The 25716-nt window shown below is 39.2% G+C and overlaps 1 protein-coding gene across 1 annotated transcript in view; it reads right to left on the reverse strand.

Moving 5' to 3' along the window:
* The window catches only part of vwa5b1 (von Willebrand factor A domain containing 5B1), a 48417-nt gene that overhangs the window by 15795 nt on the left and 6906 nt on the right, over positions 1-25716 (reverse strand). Inside the window, exons 6-15 of the mRNA XM_084720271.1 lie at positions 24810-24941; positions 22072-22196; positions 19850-20026; positions 17819-17929; positions 15421-15623; positions 9349-9463; positions 8942-9127; positions 8054-8255; positions 5964-6163; positions 1947-2193 (exon numbers count right to left, since the gene is read on the reverse strand). Of these exons, the coding sequence (XP_084576397.1) occupies positions 1947-2193; positions 5964-6163; positions 8054-8255; positions 8942-9127; positions 9349-9463; positions 15421-15623; positions 17819-17929; positions 19850-20026; positions 22072-22196; positions 24810-24941 (1698 nt within the window). The remainder of the gene's footprint in view (positions 1-1946; positions 2194-5963; positions 6164-8053; positions 8256-8941; positions 9128-9348; positions 9464-15420; positions 15624-17818; positions 17930-19849; positions 20027-22071; positions 22197-24809; positions 24942-25716) is intronic.

Genomic DNA, 25716 nt, shown 5'->3' on the forward strand with positions numbered 1-25716 from the left:
TCTTCCTCTCTCCCCTTCCTCTCTCTCTCTCCCCCTCCCTCTCCCTCCCTCTCTCAGTCTCCCTCCCTCTCTTTCTCTCTCCCCCCTCCCTTTCTCTCCCCCCTCCCTCTCCCTCTCTCGTTCAGTCTCCGTCCCCCTCCCTCTCTCTCCCCCTCCCTCTCTCAGTCTCCGTCCCTCTCTTCCTCTCTCCCCCCTCCCTCTCCCTCTCTCGTTCAGTCTCCATCCCTCTCTTCCTCTCTCCCCCCTTCCTCTCTTTCTCTCTCCCCCCTCCCTCTCTCTCCCCCCTCCCTCTCCCTCTCACAAAAACACCTCCAGAAGTCACTGTGGTGTGTATATGCCTTTTTTCTAAAATGAAATTTCTACATAATTTCACTAAACATTTATTCACTGGGGGCTCCAACCTGCCAGTTATACTTTAAGGTTGAAAAATCAAGTTGTTGTTGTTGTTGTTGTTGTTGTATTGGTCATATCCTGTTTTATTTTGTAGTTCTTTCTTTCTTTCTGTGACTTTACTTCCTGCCCTTTTCCCGCCCTTTTTGATTACCATTGGTTTCACCTGTGTCTGATTAGTTCCTTGTCTATTTAGTCCATGTCTTGCTCTGTTTCTGTGTTTGTGTTTCAGTCTTCTGTTTCATTTGTCGAACTTCAGATTTATATTTTTTGGGCTTTGTGTTCCACATTTGCCTTCTTTGGATTCGTTTGCTGTTCTCTGTCTGCATTTTTGAGTCCACCATCTTGTTTTGTTTCACATATACATGACAGTTTTTAGGTGAAGATGATGTCACTATAAAACTGACAGGAAGTGAACAGACATGCAGCTCATAAATCAGATGTATTAGTTGCACTATATTGTGTAGGTAGAGAACTGTGGAAAGAGTACTAAAAATCTGTACTCAAGTACAAGTACTGGTGTTAGAAAAATACTTCAGTAAAAGTACAAAGTATTCTAGTCAAAAACTACTCCGAGTATTAGTTTTTAATTGTTGACATTTAATCAAAATCTTCAGTCTAAATGACTCTTCTGCACAATTTCTAGGCTATTGATTAAATGTCAGTTTTAACTGTTTTAGTAGATTACATGTAAATCACACTTAAGTACAAGTAAAAGTACAGACATTGAAAATCTACAAATAAAAACTGCTTAATTACAGTAATTTAGTATTTTTAATTAGTTACTTCCACCCCAGGAGTCGTCCATGTTGGCTCACTGACTCATGCTACATTAACATGGAGGTCAGACTACAAGATATTTTTGTTTGTTAAAATGTTCTCTGTGTCAGATTTGGTGATTATAACACCCAGCAACCCACAGGGCTGAACCCCGCTGTCCAGCCAAAAAAAAAAAAAAAAAGGCAATTGTAGCTTAGATCATTGGAGCGGACAACTCCGCAGAGTCGTGTAATTGTGACTTCAGGACATTTCATAAACTTCTGAAGCAGCTGCAGCAATAAATGTGACGTTATATAACAGAAAAAAATGTCCAGTTTTAGGTGGCTGGAGGAATATTGGGAGAGAAGACAGTCCTTCATTATGACACCGCAGAGTGTGTTTGGGGTCAGAGCTGCCACACAGCCAGTAACTAAAAAACAGATCAACACATCACATTTATTTTTTACAGCTGCCAAAACACAGGGTTTACCTGCCCTGGGAAAGCAGACAAGCATTAATGTGGAGCCCTGAAGCGTGTTTCCTAAAATGTCAAACTATTCCTTTAAAGGAACAATAATGTCTGTATAATTTATGTAAGAGATCAGGACCACTTATGACAACTTTAAAGTGTTTGTTTTAAGATGTACCGATTGGTTTTGTTTTATCATAAAACAACCTACACATACTTACAGTCATACTTATCAAGAAAAACACAGATTCAATCCAAGATAAATCATGCACGTATATTCAGTAAATCGATTAATGCTGCATTCCTCAGAATGTGTTTGTGGTCTCACCTGGATCTCCAAGGCTGCCGACAGATGGGCTGTCGGTGGACGATCTGGATCCGTTCTCCCCGGCGGTGCTGCGAGCCGCAGGCTGCACGCCGACGCCGCTGAGCTGAGTGTTGTCCTGAGGCTGAGGATGGAAATGAAGCTCCGAGTCGCCTTCCTGCTGCAGAGTCGGCTCCTGCTGAGGGAGCGGCCGGTGACAGCTGGCAGGACGCCCTCTGGAAGATGTGGCACACAGGCTCGCCAGCTGTGGCTGCAAACAAAATAAATAAATAAATAAATAAATAAAATACCCCGGTGCAATCATGCTTTAATGAGGTGTGTAACCTCATCTACTAATTGTGTTTCTGGGCATTTCAGTGTGTTCGCTCAAGCATATTTCATGGGGCTTTCATGTGGAGAGTGACACACAAACTCTTGACTTTGTATTCATGTATTCAGCATCATTAGAAATTGAACTTAAAAAATAATATTTCTTAAGGTGCAAACACTTTGACTCTCAAGACCTTTGTTGTTTGATGAAACTCATACAAATCATCTTTATTGCAAACAGAGCAGCACCTACCAATTATTTTAATTATGAATTAATGAGATGACCTTCTCACATAAACGGATAGTTCTAATTATTTGCAGTGGGGTTGTATGAGGTGCTCCTCCACATCAGTGTATACAGTAAAGAGCAGTTGGCACGCCTGCAGCCATGTACTGCTGTGCACAGGGTCAGCAACAGAAGTTATTTAGCCACTTTAAAAAAGGTCCAGGAGTTGCTGGTCTGCTGCTGCCCTGATCTGTTAGTTTGTTTGTGTTATTGTGTTACTTTGGTGCTTTGAACCGAGGTGAGAATGGTGTTGGAGGCTAATCACCATAAAAAGATATATGCACATGAATGTAAGCTCATCAGATGATAGTCAGTGTAGAAGAAGTATTGTTTTTGTAGTATTGTTACTACTCAACTAGAAGTAAAACCACTGGAGTTTAGAAGAGTAATTAAGTCAAAGTACAAAGTGTAGTTACTTTTTAACTGTTGATGTTTAATGCATTATCATGACATTAAGCACCAATTTGTTATAATCTGGTGCGAGTGAAAATTAGCTTCTTAGCTTAGTGTAAATCGCAAACTTGATGAATGCACACTATCCGTGGTAAATAAATAAATAAATAAAATTACAAGTACCTAATGACATGACTTAATTACAGTAACTTGAGTATTTGTGATTAGTTTATTTTGCCGCTGCTGTTTACCAACATTCAACCAAAGCCTGCTCAAACATGATTGGTCAATACTACAAATGGACTACAAACAGACCAAAATCTTGAACCTTGCCAAAGTGTTCTACATTCACATGCAGAAATCTGTTAATAATAACAGAAATTAACAGATTATTTATGGTTAATTATTATTTCAGCTCTGATTGCTAAGATGAATTGTTTGATGATTGTTTCTGCTGTCTCGAGTTTCATCTTCTCTCCCCTCTCTTGCACAGGATAAATTAATATCTTAATTTCTGTTTCTTTGATTCATCTGACAGTACACATACAAATAAATGGAAAGTTACTGTTTTTAAGTATAATTACATCATCACAGATCAATCATGGCATGAGTGCAGTGAAGAGCTGAAATAATTTCTTCACAGTCCGGTGAATTGTGTTTAGTTACACTCAGACGCTCTCTGAGGAATATTCCAAACTAATTAGCAGTCATACATTTTGCCCCTCATTACTGAGGAGAGCACATTAGTCTGCTCTTGATTATACTCCAGTCCAGACGAGGGTCAGATGGCTGCTTAATTCATCACCTCAGTCTGAATACAAATACCATTCTTTCCATATAATGACAGTATGAACATAGTGACAATAAAAGACTCTTCTGCTTTTTAACAGGCTGCACATCAGGCTTGGGGAGTAACAGATTACATGTAGCAGGGTTACGTAATCAGGATACAGAAAAAAGGTAACAGTATTTCATTGCAGTTACAGAAAAAAGATGTAATCAGATTACAGATATACTCAATAAAAATGGGGATAAGTAGAAGGATTATGATTTCAAAATACATTTTAACATAAAGAATGATATATTACCACGTGCAGTGCACGCACACTACAACACTTCATTGGTTTCTGTGAAACCAGCTAATCTTATACTCTGTTCATTTTTTTTCAGTTTCAACATTATTTTATCTTTAAAGCGGAAAGTAAGAACAACATCACAGAACAGTGACAGTTCTGCTTTCAGCTGTGAAAATACAGTCATCATCCAAGAACTCAACATCTAATTTAAAGAAACATTCACGCGCAGGACTAGCAGCTAATGTTAGCTACACAGACCAACCGCTTACAACAGCTACGCAGAACATCCACTCACATTAGCTACACAGACCAACTGCCAAAGTTAGCTACACAGAGCACCAACTAAAGTTAGCTAAATAGACCAACCACTAACATTAGCTACACAGAGCAGCTACCAATGTTAGCTACACAGACCAACGGCTAACAACAGCTACGCAGAACAACCAATTAGCTACATTGGCTAGACAGACCAACCAACTAACGTTAACCACACAGACCAACCATTAACATTAGCTACACAGAGCAATCATCAATGTTAGCTACACAGACCATCCACTAATGCAGGGTCAGCAATATTTACTTTCAAGAGAGACATTTTGACCAAATTTAAAATAAATGAATAAATAATCCATCTAGAGTCACAAGTATTAAATTGTCTTTATAGGAGGATTTTGCATCTATAGCTAGCCAAGGGATACTCAAGACTAGCCACCGGCAAAATTTAGAAGAGAAGGCAGCGCTGAGCTGTAAATGTAGTCTATGACACACATTTTAGAAGAAACATATACATTTATTCTGTGTAGGCTGCTCATTTTTACAACTGGAGAATGTAAGAATAACAACAATGATTAATTAAAAGAATATTAAAACACGCCCTTATACCATGTAATTTTTTGTTAAAGCCAGAGGGGCAAAAGACCCCCATGCAGCTCCGGAGACACAGGCTGCAGACCCCTACTGTAAAGTTAGCTACACAGACCAACTGCTAACATTAGCTACACAGACCAACTGCTACTGTTGGCTATACAGACCAACTGCTAACATTAGCTACACAAACCAACTGCTACTGTTAGCTACATAAACCAACTGCTACTGTTAGCTACATAAACCAACTGCTACTGTTTGCTACACAGACCAACTGCTAACATTAGCTACACAGACCAACTGCTACTGTTGGCTATACAGACCAACTGCTAACATTAGCTACACAAACCAACTGCTACTGTTAGCTACATAAACCAACTGCTACTGTTAGCTACATAAACCAACTGCTACTGTTTGCTACACAGACCAACTGCTAACATTAGCTACAAAAACGAGCCACTAATGTTAGCTACACGGACTTGCTGCTAATGCTACACAGAAATCCAGTTAGCTCGCTAACCTGACTCTACCACTGAGACATATTTTGAGATTAAGGGAGGTGATGCTGGTGACCAGGATGGTGTATGGATAAAAACAGAGGCCCCCGAATAAGTTTATGACAGCTAAATTGACGTTGGGCATGAGGTGTGAATAACATACTTTACAAAGTACATTTAAATGCACTTAATTACCTACTGCTATTAATCTGCATTCAACAAATGAAGAATAACTGGAATAATCAGTTTAACCATATTTGGTAGTGAGGTCATCCAGAAAGTAATCAGATTATGTTACTTTAATTCTATAATACTTGGGTTAAGATACTCACTACATTTTTAACAGGTAATTAGTAATCGTATTGGAAAACATTTTTAAAGTAACCTCCTAACCCTGTTTACTTAAACGTACAACATGTGTATCCTTGTTATTAAAGAAAGGTCACAATGGAAGCATGGCTTTGAGATTTGTGACCTACAACTACATTATAACCTGAATCAGAAATAACTGCTGACCCACTTTTCAAACTAAACCACTGCAGGTCGTCTCAAAAGCAATCATGTGCATGTAAGTCTTCACAGCGTGGGACCACACCTGGTAGTCGTTCCTCCACTGCGCCTCGTGCTCTGGGCTCATCTGGCCGATCAGCTCCTGGACTTTGGCTCTCCTCAGTGGATTCTTTACCACCACAGAGCTGGGATCACTGGGCGTGTAGACCTTCTTCGCCGGGTTGTAGTCATTAATCTGGTTGGTGCTGTATGCACGCCTTCTTGGAGAAGTCTTACAATCCAACCCTGGTGTTTTGTTCAAAAACAGAAATTATTTTGGCAGCAAAAATAATTCCAAAGATGTGCAGTTCACCACAGCTTTTCTTTATTAAGGTCATTTTTCCTGAATGGGGAATAACAATTATGTCACATTTCCAGAAGCATAATTTTATTTGGTATAAATTAGTAATAATATAAATAAAATAACTAGTTAGTTTGAACGCGCAATGATAACCACTATCACAGATGAAGTGAGGGGGCTTGCCCATCATTCCAACAGCCCATTATTCTAGAATAAATCCCAATAGCCCAAAAAATGTCCCACTGGACCGAAAGCCCATGGAAATATGTGTCTAGGATAATGGGTTGTCAGGCAAATGGGCTTTCAGTTCAGTGGGATGTTTTTCGGACCAGTGGACCATTGCAACAATGGCATGGCACTGATAAATGCTAACTGAAGAATCCTAACATAACACAGAAGCCTATTTGTCCGACAGCCCGAATCCCGAAAACAACAGCCCAGTGCTTTGCGGGCCCAATGTTCCAACAACACACACTGTTGTCTTAGTTTTTGCCCTTCATATCTTTGTGTATTTAGACATTGAAACATCAGCTGAAGTTCATCATGTGACCTTTATTTTTATGGTTACAATACTCACGTGACAGTCATCTTCATAGTTACATGACCTTGGTCATCATGGTACCAACCAACTGGAAAAGTTTGTGGTGTGTTTTAAAATAAGTACGTTAGTTGCATCAGTTAAGTTATGTATGGAAGTTCAGAGCAATGGGCATTTGTTTTGGGTATAACAGGCTGTCAGACAAATGGGCTTTCGGTCAAATGGGACATTTTTTGTACCAACTGGGTTTCACAATATTGGGCCATCAGAATAATGGCATGGCACCAGTAGATGCTAACCAAAGAATGCTAACACGCTCACACTGACAATGCTAACATCCAGATGTGTATCATCATGTGTAGAATGTTAGTGTGTAAATTTTTGCTGATTAGTACTAAAGACAAAGTAGGCTACAGCTGAGGCTGTTGAGAATGTGATTAAGTCTGTGGGTATGTGAGCATAAAACAAAATATTAGAAAAATTACGGTTATAAAAAATATGTTACTAGATAAAACCTCAGGGATGAAGGTTCTTTCTTGATTGGGGAATATCCTCTGTCATGCACAAAGCATCATCTTAATTGAAATAAAGAAAACAAATAGGTAGTTTGCATGTGCAATGACAATCACTGCAGAGGAGGGGGACTGCCCATTGTTTCAACAGCCCATTATTTGAACACTCCAGTTGTCTGAGAAATGTCCTATTGTCTGACAGCCCATTTTTCTGAAGGCCTGTTGTTCCAAAAAAAAAAAAAAAAAAACACAAACACACTGGTCTTCCCTAGAGTGTTTTGCCCTCAATATTTTTGTGGGTTTTGACATGTAAACATCACATGACCTTTGTTGTCATGGTAACAATAATAAACATGTGGTTAACATTGTGATTCAGTCGCACTTTGGTCAGGTTTAGGCACCAAAAATACTTAGTTTAGGTGGTTGGTAGGTATGATTTGGTTTAAAATACCTATGTTAAGGTATGGTTCACACGGAAATTCAGAGCAACGGGAATTTGCTTCTGGGAACTGGCCGTCAGACAAAAGGGCTTTTGGTGCCATGGGACATTTTTCGAACGACTCAGGTTTTGTAATAATGAACAGTCAGAACAATCAGTAAAGCAGCCTGTGTGCACCTTTACAAATCAGTTGGAACGTCAGCACTGCCCAGTATCATTTAAAAGATGATTCAGTGATTAGAGTAGCTTAAGTAGCAGAACTACAAACTCATTTTTTAGACAGCTCTGATGTAAGTCAGGATTTAAACGGCTGTTTTACTTATTTTGTTTTTACTTATGTTCTTACCAGTGTCTTGCTCTGTGGTGGCAGGGGTACTGCTGTCTGTCAAGGAGTCCTGGTAGGAGTCATACGGGGGACCAGACAGAGCCTCCCTGTAGGACCCAAGGCTGTCCACACCTGTCCTCACCGGGTCCTCTTCTTGAGAGTGGTAAAACACAGAGCTGGCTGACTCAATGGAGCGCATCATGCTGTATCGCCTCCTCTTATCCTGTTGAGATTTTAAAGAGCTTACACATCCAAGAAAAGCGCTCCAACAGAGACCCACTCACAAGATTTGATTAAAAAGCTTCTTCGTAGTTAGTCACGGCCCTTTTCATCTCCCTAGGAACTCTTTAAGAGGTAAAAAAAATAAGTAATTTAAATGAAACAGATGGTCTATCTAAGTGAACATCACAAAAACAAACATGGTGTAATTTGAGGTTCCTTTTCTGAATGATGATAATGAATGCAACATCATTTTCAATTTTTAAATTGAATACTGTACAAGGACATGTACAGACATGTTCAAACTGATTAACATTATCAGGTTTTTTTTGTAAATATACATACTGAATTTGATGCCTGCAACACGTTCCACAAAAGTTTGAACAGGTGCAACAGAAGACTGGAAAAGTTGTGGAATACAAAGAAAAAAAAAAAACACCTGTTTGGAACATTTGACAGGTGATGTATCACAGTGGTAAACAGGCTCCCGTCACAACTTTTTTGGAACTTGTTGCAGACATCAAATTAAAAATTAATGTATATTGACGTTTTTGCAAATCACTGCATTCTGTTTTTATTTACATTTTACACAACATTCCAACTTTTCTGTAATCAGGGTTGTAGACAGAGGATAGAAAATCATCCTGCATGCAGACATTTGTCTCCTCTCAGCAGGTGTCTTGCACTTACGGATTTGGGGTTTTCGTGGTAGCGAGTGGTGTCACAAACCACACTGTAGCCGATCAGACTGTCCCCTGGAAACAGGAAGGTGTTGCCCACAGGGGACAACAGCACTTCTTTGGTCTCGGGAAAGAGCCATTCGATGGAAATGTCACTGAGAACTGGAGACAGGGTTTTCTTCAGGGACTTTATCATCTGTGGGGTAAAAATAAGCCAGTCAAAATAGACTTTCAGATATAAAACACAGCGTCTCCATGACCAGTATATAAAGCAAATGGCATCTCTTAGATGTGATTTCCTAATTGGTATCAGTGGTACACACTCGGTGCTTAGAATCCACTGCATAATGGCTCTCCAGTGGCCCTCAGAATAGCTGGCTGTTGTTAGGAGTGAAACACAAAGTTGGAAACGAGTACCTTGGGTTGCAGCCTCTCTCCATCGGCCAGAAACTCTGCTGTTCCTTTGGTAACTGTTGCCAGTCCCTGCACCAGCCTCCTGCAAGCAGTCTGTCCTATTCCGAACGTAAAACATCTGCACAAACACATTAAACACTGCAGCTCCATGGACAGATCCAGAGAGATATATGTGCGTGTGACAAGTTAAAATTAATAATGCATTCCTGCTCTGTTTCAAGTTAAAAAATACAGCATGTTCTTGCTCTGGCATAATGTTAAAAGTAAACATGGGACTGATCTGATCCAAAATCAGTATATTAATATCGTAGAATATCAATATTAGGGAAAAGTTTTCCAAATTTCTGTGTCACTATACAGCTGGAGTGAAGACATGCACCAGCTACCTCACTCATAACAATAAACCAGCACAGAAATGACAGTTCCCTACATAAACTACCATACACCACCATCTTCTAAACAAATAGTAACAAAAAGTAATACTGCATTTTGGAACATAAAACAGCAAACTTAAACTCTCAGCAATGCATCATGGGAGATCATGCAAATAAGGGTCATCTCTCAACCTATCAGCTGCACATGAGAATGTCACGCCCCCCCCAATGGTTGAAGGACACCATTATATAAGTGACATTACACAAACTACACAAGCTTTCCAGGCTGAAGTTCAGTTTCAGCCTCATGTAATCTTATTATTATTATTATTATTATTATTATTATTATTATTATTATTATTATTATCATCATTATTATTATTATTATTATTATAAACATCAAGGAAAAAGAGTGCTGTTATCGGTATAGCATCTGTATTGGCAGATATCCAAATTTAGATATTGGAATCATATCAAAACCAAAAAGAAATGGATGAGTACAACTCTAGTTAAAAGCTGCAACAGTTCAAATCTGTCATGTCTAAAAAGATGGGTGTTTATTTTACATTTACTTTATTCTCCACTGTTTAATTTAAGCTGTAATAGTGTTAACCTGTGATCTGCAGACGGGGCTTAATCTGATCGGATCAGTCTGAAATCGATTGCTTCTGTCTGCACCCAAAAGGTCGGGAAAGGTTGCATCTAGAAGGGAACCCTAAATTTGCTAAATCCTCGTGCATGCACACTTGATTAAGCACAACAGGACTTGACAGAGCAATGGCAGATACACAGGGACACACTGAAGCATAGTCTTTGTCTTAATTGCTACTTCTAAAAACTTCTTATAGACCAGTGATTTTCAAAGTGCGGATCCTGAGCCCCTTGGGAGACTCCAGGCAGTGCCAGGGGGGCCTCATCGTTTTATAATAACTCACATAATGAAAACTGCTATTTATAATATTATGTAACACATCGAAATCATATTTGCCGTGCCCATCTACCTAATTTCCTCCCAGTCAAAACATCATTCATCATCTGATCTGTAGCTGTCAGTGTTGACCTGAGCTGCCACGAAGCCGCTCTGCTCCTGAAATTTAGTTTTACAGTAACTCCCAAAAAATGGAACCATCTTTGAAAAGGAAAAGACCTGATGAAGAGACCAACAGCCCAGCTGACAAAAGCTCAGCTGCATGAACTCCTAGCTAATTAAAACTTGCAAGTATGATGGACTGCACATGAGACATGGATTTATTGCCGCAGTTAAGACTGGTTATGATTGCTCCAAATGAGGGTTTTAAAGCATCTAAACAGCTTGAAACAAAAGCAACTACAACAGATGAAAAAACAGTCGACTTTGGGTTTTTAGAGGCATCTTGCAGGAGAGGAGCCACAGCTTAAACTGCTTACATGCTACCCTGGGGGTCTTGGCATGGAAACGTTTAGGAACCCCTGTTTTAGACTATATGTAAAGATATGCATAAGCAATAAGGCTATAAGGCTACAAAACAAAAAAGAGAACATTTATGATAACACAAATCAGTGCACCCCACCGATGCAGACAAATCATGCTGTTTTATGCTACTTACAATAAGGGTTGTGTAACAAGTACTAATTGCAGTCTGATTATGCTGCTCATAAAACAAAAACAACATAAATTGATGAATAAATGTTATATATTACAAAGTTAACTTATTTTGTCATCTTAAAACACAGGGTTGTATAATAAATTGCAGGTGCAGTGCCTTTATGCTGCTCATAAAACAAAATATGAATTCTCAAAGAAATGGATCGATGAATAAATAAGTCATATTTTTAATGGAGATTACACAATTAACACGTCTTTTTTTAAATTGTGCATTAAAGTGAGTATAAAACAAGGAGAGACAGGTACAGAGACACACATTAAAGAAAAAGATCTTATGCAAGCAAGACAAAGACAAACTTCTATATTAAATACATATAGAATTCCTGTCTCCTGTTGAAAGGAGCGAGTGAAAGAAATAAAAGAGGGGAAAGAAAGAAAGAAAAAAGCAATTACAGTAAATCTACTGTTTGATAAGTTGTCTTGGTGACTTTTGTGTGTGTGTGTGAGTCAGAGGGACGCTGGAGAAAAGGCGAATGTTATAAATATAAATTGAATACATATTTACATTCTTCCACTGAGTGACAGAGAGGGAAGATGAAGAAAAAATAAATAGTCTTTCCTTTTGTTTATGTTAGTTATTAAAAGGTTAGGGGTCTGCAGAGCTCCAGCATCTCCCTGCTACATCACACCAACAGGCATGAGTTCCACAAATCTAAGGTTCCCTTGCGGACGTGACCCTGGAGAAATCACGGTATCTTCCTCGTTAGAAGAAAGTTCTCATCGAGGAAACACCAACGCATCACTCCTGTGATTATTTCTGCCCATTTTTCTGGTATGTTGTGGATTTTAAACAGTGTTAAAGTGTCCGTAGTAACTTGCTAACATGTCGAGAACGCTGAGAGATTGTTGCCGTGACATTTTGAGTAAGTTAAGTTTTACTGAGAGTAGAAAAGTGTGCAGGCATCAGCCTTAATGTTTGTTTTTTCATTTGCTCAGGCAAGTGGGTCAGTAATCTACTTGCCCAAAGTGAATTTATACATGCACCAAACAAATCGTTTTATTACTAGCTGTTACTAAATAATAAGACTAAAGTTAATTGTCATGTTTAATCTGAGGCTGCAACTACTATCAAAATGTCAGAAAACAGTGCAAAATATTCATCCCAGTATTTCAACGTCCTTGTTGATTTCTTTTAAACACTTGTTTTGTTAGTTCATAACCCAAATATATTTATTTTAAATGACAATAAATAAAGAAATTGCATGAAAAAGTAATTTAACGATTAATCAATTATCAAAATAGTTTAATTCTTTTTTTGCAGAGCAAGTGAGCAGGCAGATTTACTTGCCCAACGTGGTATTTTACTTGGCCCGGGCAAGCAGGAAATCCTTATTGTTAAGCCCTGTTGTGTGTGAGAGAGAGAGAGCAAGTCCCTGCTTAATAACAGGGAAACCAATAGTTTTGTGGCCTCCATCTTGTGTCAACTGTGAATTCATATGTGCACATGTTGTAATATTTTTGCACTGTTATCTGTATAATATGTTTCATGAACTTTAGTGAGTTTACTGAGCTTAAAGTACTTTTTGCTTGATGATGAAATATAAATAAATACTGTGAATATTGCAGTAACTTGAACAGGGTGTGTCTTCTACTCTCCCATAGATGTTTTACTTGGAAATTGTTGTGTTCTGTGAAAATTCATGCGAGTAAAATTGTCGCTGAGGAAACACGACCTCATCACTCTTGTGATTATTTCTCCCCATGTTTTAATGGTGTAACACGTGCACATAATTCTACAGATTTAAAGTGAAGCTCTGAAGATACAAAAACTAAATATAACTGAATTTGTCAAGCAGATTTAGAAGAGCCAAACAGTAAATGATCCTTCACGGTGGAGAGCTGAGACGTCCCTGCTGCTCCTCAGATCTCTCCAGGGAGGTTGGCTTCACTTTTCCATTTTTACTCCATTTTTCTCAGAGGGACGAGCCAGATAATTTCATCGCACCGTCTCCGTCCCTTTGCATTTTTAATGAGATCAAAGAGCGCTGATTAAAACGGAAATGTCACCTTCTACATAGTTAAAAAACCCAACATGGACTTTCAGAGCAGAGATTCATGGTTGTTTGGTCTTGTTTCTGACTGGCTGCACTGATTTGTAAACACAGTGCGATAATGACCCAGGAAGTGTCAATGAATTGGGCCCGGCTCTGTGCACCTAATGCAATCATCTGGAGGCATTCATCCATTAAAAGGGGGAAGACAAAAGTCAATTATTTCCAGAGTGATTCAGGAGAAGGATTCACGCTGTGAGACTTGCTGCAGATTGAAATGATTCCCCCGTGTTGTGCAGATGTACGTGTCACTATCAGCTGACAATCGGTGTTCGCTGCCTTCAGGGAACATTTTTATTTCCTTACTCGAGATGCCACTTTAACACAATGTTGTTATTTTAATCTAAAATTGAGGCTGCACAAATCTGACAGAATCCTTGTGGTGACATGTATCATGTTAAACGCTGACACAACATTCACAGCATTCATACACACGGATTTCATTTTGAGAGGATTAAAGCTCCATAACAAGGTGTTCTGTTTAAGCCTCTGCCAATCCCTGAGTGTGATTTCATGTTGTCCGTGAGCTGTGCTTTTGCAATTTGCATAATGAACATAAACAAAAGATGAATTTATCATAATTTGCTTTGACGCAACATACAGTGGCTTCTCTTACAGTGTCTGTTAACACGCTGAGCTCTATGGTACGCCTGGCACAAAGTGGCGCACTGCTATTTTCTGAGTGATGCAGTTGTTATTTTCTTGTATTCAATTAAATACAAGTCAAAAATGATTCGCGACTCAATGCATTCTGTTTTTATATGTTTTACACAACTTTTTTGGAATTTGGGTTGTAAATATTCTTGTCTCGCTGAGTCTGAAGCATATCAGCATTCGTGTGAGGATAACAACAAGACTGTCTGTTATGGATTGCTTTAAAATACTTTACGTAAGTGTATTCTAAACAGAGTTTAACAGGTAAACAGTGGTGCAGAATCTCCCAAATAATGGAAGTGAATGGTGACAGTTTTTAAACATAAAAAACTCCATACTGCTCATCTTGTGTAATCCAAGTTGACTAAAAAAAAAGTTATTTACACCATGTTTTTAGCCTGAATCTTCACTGTAGATCTTTAGCTCGGAGCCACGTTCACGTGCACACTGTCTGAACTGTGTGTGTGTGTTGTGACGGTGTGCAAACGGCATGTTGGGACTTTCTGGAGATTATTCGGATTATACCTGACGAGCAGTACAGAGGCATTTCATGTTTTTGTTTTTTAAAGTTGTTTTTTTTACATTTGAAAACTTTTCACCATTTCACTTCCACTGTTTTCCTGTGAAACTGTGTTTTGCGGACTAAAAAAAAAAAAACCCGACCCTCAGTTTTGGTCTTAAAATGAGGTGTGGTCAGGTGCATTTTTGCTGCATTCCTGTCTTGATACAGCAAAATGCTATTGCCCCATTGACCAACAAAAACCTGCTCTAAAGTCAATGGTGCAGCATCTTCCTGCTATTTAACGGATGCATAACTCTGGAGCTGCAACAATTAATGGACTGTTAGTTGACTATTAAATTCATTGTCAAATATTTTGATGAAAGATTCATCATTTTGTCTTTTTTAAAGAAAAAAAATGTCCAAATTTTCTTATTTCAGCGTCTCAAATGTGAATCTTTTCTAGTTTCTTTACACCTCTGTGACAAAAACTTGGTTGTGGACAAAACAAGACATTTGAAGACGTCATCTTGGACTGTGGGAAACACTGATCAAAATTTTTCACCATTTTCTGACATTTATGGATCAAAACACTAATCGATCAGACAGTAAGATGTGCCTTCATAGGTGGGTTCACTCTGCTTCTGTCAGTCGTACAGTATTCATCACAGTGTCTGCTGCAAAGAATCACATTTAGCAACAAGTGGGTCATTTTATAATGTGTTTAGAGGCCAGAACAGGCTCCTGTTACACAACAATGACAACATTCCTAAAATGTCGCTCAGCATTGATCTCTCCTCCTTATTCTGACATTCAGAGTAGAGCTCAGAGTGCGCTGACAGTAGTACTTGCCTGATGTAGCGTGCGTGGCTGCGGACCAGCTCAATGACTCGGCCCGTGTTGCTGACGGCGCCGTCTGTGAGCAGGAAGAGCAGGCGGGGGTGTCCGCTGAACATCGGCTGCCTCAGGATCCAGTTGAGCGGCGCCAGGATGTTGGTCCCCCCCATGTCGGCTCTGATCTTACGAACATACTCACACGCCAGCGCCAGGGCGTCCTGAGTGGTGGAGATGATGAGGAGAAAAGATCAATATTTATACTCTATAGTTATTGGAAATGCCATACACATAGCACTGAAAATGCACCTTATATCTCTATTAAATTAGGTTATACATCAGACCATAATGCATTACTCGGGTTGAAAATATTAAATAAGTGGTCATTATTAAATAATGCTGTCAAACAGTTACTACTTCTCATCAAAACAGAGCATCCAATAATAACTTCCTCAAGGTTGTATAAATACCAACAGAGCTGCAGTGATTAGTTGATTAATTGATTAGTCATCTCAGGTCTTTTTTTAAATGCCAGCAATTATCTGGTCCTCGCTGCTCTGTTTTGTATTACTGTAGATTCAATCATTGGCTCAAGACAGTTGGACAAAAATAAGATATTTGAGGCGTCACATTTGACCCTGGGAAACTGTTTTGTTTTGACATTTCATAGTTACAATAATTATTAGTTGAAGCCCTTAATACCAGCAAGAGAAAGCGCCATTAATGACAAGTTTGATCTTATCCTGCTGTGGCTAAGGTTTTGGATTAGAGAAAAATCAAGATTTTGGTTAAAAGTAACTACTTGGTGGTTGGTCGTCATGGTTACGATTAGGGGTATTTCAAGGGATAGTTCACCCTCATGCCGACTGAAGGTTGGGTTTACTTTGTTAGCCCACAAAACGCTGCTGGAGTTTCACAGGAAAACAGCATTGCAGAAAACAATGGAGGTGAATGGTGACCAGTTTTCAAACAAAAAATAACTGTAAAAAAAACAAACATAAAATGTCTTCATACTGCTCGTCTGGTGTAATCCAAGTCTCCTAATGTCCTGACATGTCGTTTGCACACCGTCACATCACACACACACAGGTCAGACAGTGTGCACGCGCATGTGAATGTGGCTCCAAGTTAAAGATCTACAGTGAAGATTCAGTCTAAAAACATGGTGTAAATAACATTTCATTCAACTTGGCATGTTGGGACTTTAGGAGACTTGGATTACACCAGACAAGCAGTATGGAGGCATTTTGTGTTTTTATTATGTTGTTTTTTTACATTTGAAAACTGGTCAGCATTCACTTCCATTGTTTGGGAGATTCTGTGAAACTTCAGCAGTGTTTTGTGGATTAAAAACCCAAACCCCACCTTCAATCAACATGAGGGTGAGTAGATAATGACTGAATTTTCATTGATTAATATCATGTTAAAGGAAACTTTTGAGACGTTTCACGTGTTGATGGTAAATGTAGTCTGTTAAAGCAGTAAATCCCTCAACGCAGCTATACTGACCAAGAAAACTGAGTTCTGTGCTCACAGAGCCGTGCCAGCAGGTGCCTACATGAACCAGGATGCATTGTGTGCAAGTTACTTTGTTGGCCAAAACATAGCATTAGGTGACAAAAGGGCCTCCTGACTACTCCGAGGAGAAGACTATAAATCCAAGCTGAAAAAGTCTGTGGTTCCTCCTTAAAGCCAATGACATCACTGTGACATCAGTTGTTGCTGGAAGAACAACAGCAGAACTGAGGAAAAAAAAGCTGACTACATTTACCATCATCACTGACTGGACATCCACATGATAAATTAAAAAAACCTTTAATAATACACATGTTAATATTGTGTAATGATTCAGTGCCTCTTTGCTCTTAAATAACTGTCAGTTCTCACCTTGTCACACACACCTTTTCACTATCTATTAAGTGTAATTGCAATTTTTGCACACCACCTTTACAGATATGGTTACAGAAACTCTCTAGATATAATATTAACTGTGTGTTTAAGGTTAAAGAAACACACAGTTATGGTTTAAAGAGAAGCTCCAACACATGTAGGGACCAAAATTTTACAAATGTTGTTCTTTGGGATTTTCTGAAACAACTTTTTCATGGAGACGGTCTCTGTGACTTAGAAAAGAGAATTGGCATTTTTAAAAAACAGAATGGTCAAAATGGGTAGACCACCAAATACTGCACATTTAACACACTTGCTGTTCATTCATTCCTGTTATGAATTTTAGGTTTGAGACAACCTCAATGACATCATCTTGGTTAATTTTATTTCAAATGTTGAAAAGCTTCCTCCAGAGCCATGAGAGACATTACACATCTGTCTTCAAAGGTTGAGTAATACTCCTCACGGAACATGTGCAAAACTGGTGTAGTGCCCCTTTAACGACACAGGACTACAGGCGCTTTACCTCCTCATAGTTCTGGCTGGTTGTGAAGAGCGATTTGAACGTAGAGCCGAAGCCTACAATGTTAAAAAGGCAGCCTGGCACCAGGCTCTTGAGAATCACCACCATGGCGTCCTGAGAGAGACAGAGACAGAGAGCAGATTAAGGTCAAAACAGAAGAGAGCCAAAACTGTGAAACACAAAAGACAAAACTCCTCTGCTCATTTGGTGCTGAACTATTTTATCGTTTCCACGTTAATACAATAATTTCTGCTGATGTCTGGTTGAATGTTGCTCTACACAGCTGCCATCGCAGGTTTTCTCAAGGAGAGGAGTGAGTAGAGAAAGGCGTCACACAGTGTCATTTCATCCATCAGTGCCTCTTCTACAGCAGAGGAGCAGTTACTAAAGCAGTTCCTTTCATCTGAACCTTCATTCAGGTGAAGAGCACAAAGAGCACCAGACAAGTCTGTTCAGGTGCATTAACAAAGAAAAAAAAAAAATCAATATCTAATGTTCCGGTTTTAAGAGATATTTTTAAATGTTTTCTCTACCTCTTTCAGTACCTGGCAGTCCTGGCATTAAGCCCTAGATTCTTTAGACTCCGGATGTTTAAAAAGTGACTGGATGCCCTAATGATGGATAAACCATGAAAGCGTGCCCTCTAGAGTGTCCTTCCTATGTAGAAAATGTGGAATAGTGTCTACTAGAGTGCCCTTCCAGTCGTGATAAAGAGCCCTGTAGAGTGGCCTTCCAGTAGATTAAATGTGAAGTGCTCTCCAAAGTGCCCCTCCTGTGGACAAAACATGGTGAAGTGCCCTCTAGAGTGCCCTTCTAGTGGAGAAAACATGATAAAGAGCTCTCTAGTGTGCCCTTCCAGTGGACAAAATGTGATAAAGTGCCCTTAAGAGTGCCCCTCTAGTGGAGAAAACATGATAAAGTGCCCTTTAGAGTGCTCTTCCAGTGGACAAAATGTTATAAAGTGCCCTTTAGGGTGGCCTTCTAGTGGAGAAAACATGATTGAGAACACTCCACAGTGCCCTTCCAGTGGACAAAATGTGATAGTGTCCTTTCAAGAGGCCTACCAGTGGAGAAAACATGACAAAGAACCCTCTTGAGTGCTCTTCAAGTGGAGAAAACATGAAGTGCCCTCAAGAGCGTCCTTCCTGAGGACAAAATGTGATAAAGTGCCCTTAAGAGTGCTCTTCCAGTGGATAAAATGTGACAAAGTGGCCTTCGAGTAGATAAAATGCAAAGGCTTCTCCAAAGTGTCCTTCATGAAGTGCCCTCTAGAGTGTCTTTCAAGTCGACAAAATGTGATAAACAGCCCTTAAGAGTGCCCCTCCAGTGGAAAAAACATGAAGTGCCCTCTAGAGTGTCCTTTCAGTAGAGAAAACGTGATAAAGTTCAGTCTAGAGAAGCTGTCCAGTGGATAAAATGTGAATTGCCCTCTCAGGTGCCCTTTCAGCGGTCAACTTGTGATAAAAGTGATCATGGCTTTCGGCATGCTTTTGCCCTTTTTATTTTTTTTGTCCCTGTCCCTCAAACAGCCTGAGTCTGAGTAAATAACACAGAGACATATTTAAAAAATAATACCGGCTCTGTAGGTATTGAAGAAATGTCACATGAAGTCTGATAAGGCCTCAAAGACTTGCTGTCTAAAACCTAGCAACTGGGAGACATTTGGTGAATAGGGAATGATTTGTCTGATCAATATTCTTGTGTACATGCCCTTCACACAGTTGGCTAACCTCATCTATAATCTCCAAAGACTGCAGAATCAGGGTGGGCCTGTGAGCCTAGAAAGCAATTGTACAGCCTCCTGTGACACACTGTGTTTATCATGTTTTGATGCACTGACTTTCCATTTAATCTCCTTAAAAATGTTTATATTTTAATGTGTTCTGTGTCGACTATAATGGTATATCTGTGTATCATTTGAAAAAAACCCATCGACCCGTAAAGTGGCGATGATGTGCGATATATTACAATTTATATGTAAATCAGTGCACACTGCATCTATACAAGAAATATAACACACTGAGATTAAAGTACCTTCACACGGTTGATGTTAACGCCGCTCATGCTGCCGCTGCGGTCGATGAGGAAGATAAACTCGCCGTGAACCTTCCTCAGGTCTGAGCTGATAGACTTGAGGTCGGGGCAGAAGTTCAGCATGACCACGGGGTTGTGGAGGATGTCCTTATGGAGTCGTCTGTGGATGATATCTACCTGCAAAGATAGAGGGATCGAAATCAGAAGCGTAAATTACGGGCAACTTGGCAGCATGAGATAATTGGACTTTTTATGAATTTGAGCAGGCTCTAATTTAACACTTAAAGACAGCACAAAAATGGAGGACAGAGAGAGAGAGAGACAAGTGGTCAGGTTGATAGACAGAGCACATCAATTATTGTAGAAATTCCAGGCTGAATGTGGTGGGCCTTTGGAGTGTTTCCATAGAAACACATTTTTATGGCTAAGTGCTCTCTCTCCGTCTCCTGTTTCGGTCTGCTGGTCGCTTAACAACCTCATCATAGCAGAGATGTGAGGGGGACACATACAGGACCATCAAAAGTGAATAAATAAAGCTGTTCAGGTAGAAAATTTTATAATGCTGAAGTGGTATAAACATTAACTTGTAGCAAACAAAGGAAAAACACAGACTGTACCTGAATCAGTTTCACCGTGTAAAAAAATATAATAAAAATGCAGAATTTCTTTTAAAATGCATGCATGTAAAATTTGCCTTAACTTGGTAGCACTCAAGTGAGTGCTAGCTAGCTGGTAAGATAACTACCGCTAATCTTAGCTAAAGCTAAACAAAATTTATTTTTCTCCAGCTGTTGTCTGTAATTGAAAAAATGTCATTAAATGGGAAAAATATGAAGAGTAGTGAATAAAGAGAGACAAATAATTTGTTGATCCTGTTTGAGTTTGAGCACTGAATTGTCCTGGTTTTCTTTGGCCTGTTTGTGATCAGATGGTCTTATAAACTACAGAAATGCAAATAAAAAGTTTGGATATTAATTCAAAATGTACTCAGTATTCAACTAGGAACATGATTAATTAATGAATACTTAAGTAGGAATAAAATTACAGACTTGAAAAATAGTCCCAAAAAAAGCAGAAAAAGGGGACAGAATTACAGTAATTTGAGTGTTTGTAATTAGTTACTTTCAGCCTTGCTGGTTCTACTATCTGCCCTTGTAGGCCTAGAGTATTAAGTTTTCTCTTTTAAGTAAAATTCATACTAGGGCTGGACGGTGTGTCCTAAAATGTATATCACTGTATAATTTAAAGTATGGACAGTGACGGTAAATATCACAGTATATTTGTTTTTCTTTAAATTTCAATCTAAATTCTTTTGCAGAGGTAAAACACCGATATGAAAACTGCATGGCAGTTATACTGTTCTCTTGCTGTGTTACTGGGACATTTCACACAGTACAGAGGTATTTTAAGAACATTTAATCTGCAGAATTGGAATAATAAATAATGAAAAAATACAAAACCTTACCAGCACTTATTAACCACCGTCATCTGATCTGATTTGCAGATGATCGTATTCTATTTGTTGTCTGATGTTTTAAACCTGAATGTCCATATAATGGCAGCTTAATTTAAACCTCTCCACATGTTATGAAAGAATGGACTCACTGAAGATGGACACATCATAAACACCTGCAAAAGTTAACACAGTCAAATTAAGTAAAACTGCAAAAACATTTCCTGTGCATATTCATGATGTTCAGTATTTGTTGAGACTGTGTCAGACAGCTGATTTGACCAACCATAGTGTGTGGTAGTATTGCATTACTTAATATTGTTTGATATAAAGAGAAAATAATGAGATATATTCTGTTAAAGGGAGGATTCACCCCAAAATTAAAAACACACATTTTTCCCCTGGCCTGTAGTGCTATTTATCCACCTAGATTTTTGCAGCAAAATCTACTGAAACTACTTTCTTTTGTACTAGAGAGAAAGTAGTTCCTACATAAAACTGCGCACAACAAGGTTGAGTAACTAGGTTGTGATTTTTGGAAAGTGTTGAGCACTACAAGCCAAGTGCCATTTAGTCTCATTAAATTGATAAATACTGGATAAACAGGCCAGGCGAAAACTGAACTGTCCCTTTAATCTTCACAAAAATAGCATGTGTTTCAGGTTATTGTCCATGATATTGTGCTGCAGTGTTTTCTGCACCACACTCCTCTATATGGTATTGGTATGATCGTGTCGAGTCAGATCAGTGATGCGGACGTCTCACTCACTTTCCTCTCGTTGCTCGAGTCCTTCTTGGTGGCCTTGATGAAATCACTCCGGCCGTGAAGATACTCATCGTACTCCTCCTGCGTCATGTCTCCGTTCTCAATGAGCACATGGGGCAGATGAGGCTCTAAATGGCACAGTTGGTCAGGACATAGACAATGACTATAAATACTACAGACGATTACGGCATAAAGCTGAGGGACGGTGTCTGAAATTGACACCAATACAGCAGCACAGGTTGGGTGAGCGTGGTAATCTGAAGGGCAGAATTATCCCCACACTGAATCAAGAGGAGATTGCAAATAAAAATGCTGCACCACAGCTGGGTCTCAAGACAACACAATTAGCTCAGAGGGTTGAGTCAATCCTGGGGATTTGGACTGTTATTTCTTTTCAGTGCGGGGCACCTGCAGGTCTCGAAAAACAATGATTTCAGTTTTCTCATAAAAAAGTCCTGAGATTAAAAGGATTACATTTTATTTACAAAGGTCTCAGATATTTTTCTTGCCTGCTGTAGGCAGTAACATTAGTTATAAAATGTCTTTTATGTGATTTTAGCTGGAAAATCACCCTCAGCCCTCTGGGCTTCTGCAAAATCCATATGTGGAACCTAAATTAATTAGTTACTTTTTAATTGGTTAATGCTCCCATTCATCCATCCCTTTTCTGATGTTAATCAGTCATGTGTTATGTTTAATTATTGATATTATTGGGAATTTCAGTTATGGAGGTCTGGAGGTCACTCAGTGGAGTGCAGATCTCCAACAGGCAACCAGCAGTGGAAAGAGTACTGAATATCTGTACTCAAGTACAAGTACTGTTCCATTACTAAAATATTACTCAATTACAAGTAAAAGTACTGGTGTTAGAAAACTACTTCGGTAAAAGTACAAAGTATTCTTGTCAAAAACTACTCAGAGTATTAGTTACTTTTTATCTAATGAATTATTAATAGAAGCGTTTATAACCGATAGTTTTAAACACTAATAGAATTATAGTTAATATATGTATAAAATGCTTTTCTCAGTTTCATTTTTTCTTCTTTTTTTGTCATTTTAAGTTTCTTTATTCAACAAATAAGATGCATTTACCACAATTTCTAAAATATCGATTAAATAGTGGGTAAAACATTTTTGATTGGTCAGATTTCTACAGGCAGATGATAAATTAATGAATAATCGTTAACATCCCTATTCCAAACCTGCCTGTGCCTCCTGCAGTGTTTTGGGGGTTTTTCATCCACGTCCTGTTTTCATCGGCCTGTTTTTGGCTACAAAAATGCAGATGAAAGATTTGAATATTAATTCTAATAGTACTCAGTACTCAATTATGATTTTAAAAGTAACTAAGTGCATTACATGGTGTTATGCATACTTATGTACAAGTAAAAGTACAGACTTGAAAATCTACTCATAAAAGTACAAGTACCCAAAAAATGAAGTATTTGTAATGCAGTCCAAATAGCAAACTGGAGCCACATAATGTATATTCAATAGGTTGAATCACTTTTAAATCAGACTGTCATTGAAGTGTGTTGTTTCCGCCTGCCTCTGCACTTCAGACACAAGGAAGCTCAGGCAGGCTGCAGGAACACTGCAGGAACGCAGGATGAGAGCAACCATAACAAGCAACCGCAGGCACTATTCTGTAATTTGATCAGGTGTCAGTTGTCTGTCAATGTTAAGTTCAGCCTGCTATCCTGAAAACAAAAGCTCACTGCTCTGAAAATACACACTCTGGAGTTGGAGTTCAGTGACTGCATGTCTCACTGCCTGCCAAACTCCATTAATATTTTGATCAATTTAACTGTTTTAAACACCTGCTCCTTCTAAAACATTATTAATGATTTCTCACAGGTCATAAACAGACACATTTGAACTCTGATTAACCAGAAATTGGCAAAAAAAATTCAAGCAATAGCGTCGTCATAATTGTCAGAGAAGCTACTATTTCAACTGAGCATGTTTCCTTAATTTTTGATGACATATCATGATCATTTTATAAGTTATTACAGTAAATATATTACAGATTTCTCCATTAAATTGCACTCTAAATGATATTAAATTGTCTTTATATTTCTAAAATTTAATATGGTGAACCCTGCAGAAGCCCTGTAGTCATTTATTTGACACACAGCCCGCGTTTCTGGCCATTAATCAATGAAGCCGATGATGTGTGATGATAACACACATGCAGGCCTGTAACGCAGCTCAGTTGCCTCCATCTCTCGGCTCGAGCTGAGCATCCATGTTGTGATTGAAACTGCAGCCCCAGCCAGAGCTGAATTAAATTTCCCAGCAGTGGCAGCGGGTGTGTTTGCAGACAAAACCTTCATAAGAAGCCTATTGGATATCAGCGAGGCCGTGGCTCATTCCTGCCTCTGGGAGACAGCTGGCCCACACATATACTATAGGTCAAGACGGCAGCGAGAGAGAGTCGAGAGCACGGGGAAAAAAACCTGACACTGCACACCCACACAATGGAGTCTGACACCGCTGGCATGTCATACGTTAACAACAGCAGGACCTTTTTTTTTTTTCCTGGTGAGGCACTCACGCACACAAAGTGAGGCAGTGAATCACCTCGCAACTGATCTGATTATCAGCTTAACACAAAACCTGCTGTAAGAGAGGCCGGACAGAGCTGAAATAAACCATTTCAAAATATTGTACTTGAGTTGAGAGGAGAGATTAATTGGAGGGTGCCGGGCTGCTGGCGCGTTTCGAAGCCATGGACCTACCGCTGGGGTAGATGAGGATGTTAACAGGACAGTCATAAGTGTACTTGTCAGCCAGAGTGATGACGACGCTGGTGGCAGAGCGGGCCAGAGGGTCCGCGTCGGCTCGGATGGCGTGAGACGGGCTCTCGACACCTACACAGAGAAACAGCCACAACAGATGAAATAACCAGCGGCTCCACCTCTGGTTCTAACAGTAACAACAAAAGCAGAAGGTCGCACTGAAATGACTTTATAAGAGCGCAAAGTTCCACAAGATTTATAAAGTGAGATAATTTATGCACTGATGTCTTCGAGGACTGCTGTGGTTTGAGCAAACATGAAGAATAAACAACCAGGAATCATGAATATTAATGTGAGAATTTCCATGATGCAAAATCAAAAAGTTTTCACATTTAAAGGGTGAATTATATAAATATGAAGCTATTTAGCTTAGCTTAGCATTAAGACTGGAAACAGGGATAAACAGCCTGTTGTTGTCCAATAAAATCCACCTACCAGCACCTCTAAAGCTCACTGATTAAAGCACCAGTCTGCAAGATTTAGTGGCTTTTCTTAACAGAATATGGACAAACCTTAAGGAGCCTACAGATGAAGAAGTTTGTTCCGCGTTCACTGCAAGTTAGGAGGCAGAGAGGTAAAGTCTGCCTAGTATACAAAAGCTAACTTTAGCAGTGGGTTTAACTAAGTTCATAAACGATCTTGTAGTCCGAACTGACTGCTAATATTTCACCATGCATTCTGTTTACTAGCAAGATCATGGTCTGTCTTTAATGTTGTGTTATGGAGTTTGGGGGAGTCTGAAACACTTCTCTTCCATCACTGAGTCATGTCTAGAGGGGAGCGTTTGATTTGTGAAACTCTTCTGAGATTTGTACGTGTTGTTTCTTCATTGTGCACGTTGTACAAA

Source organism: Lutjanus erythropterus, chromosome 6 (assembly GCF_056507025.1).
Source record: "Lutjanus erythropterus isolate fLutEry1 chromosome 6, fLutEry1.hap2, whole genome shotgun sequence".
Taxonomy (NCBI): Eukaryota; Metazoa; Chordata; class Actinopteri; order Lutjaniformes; family Lutjanidae; genus Lutjanus; species Lutjanus erythropterus.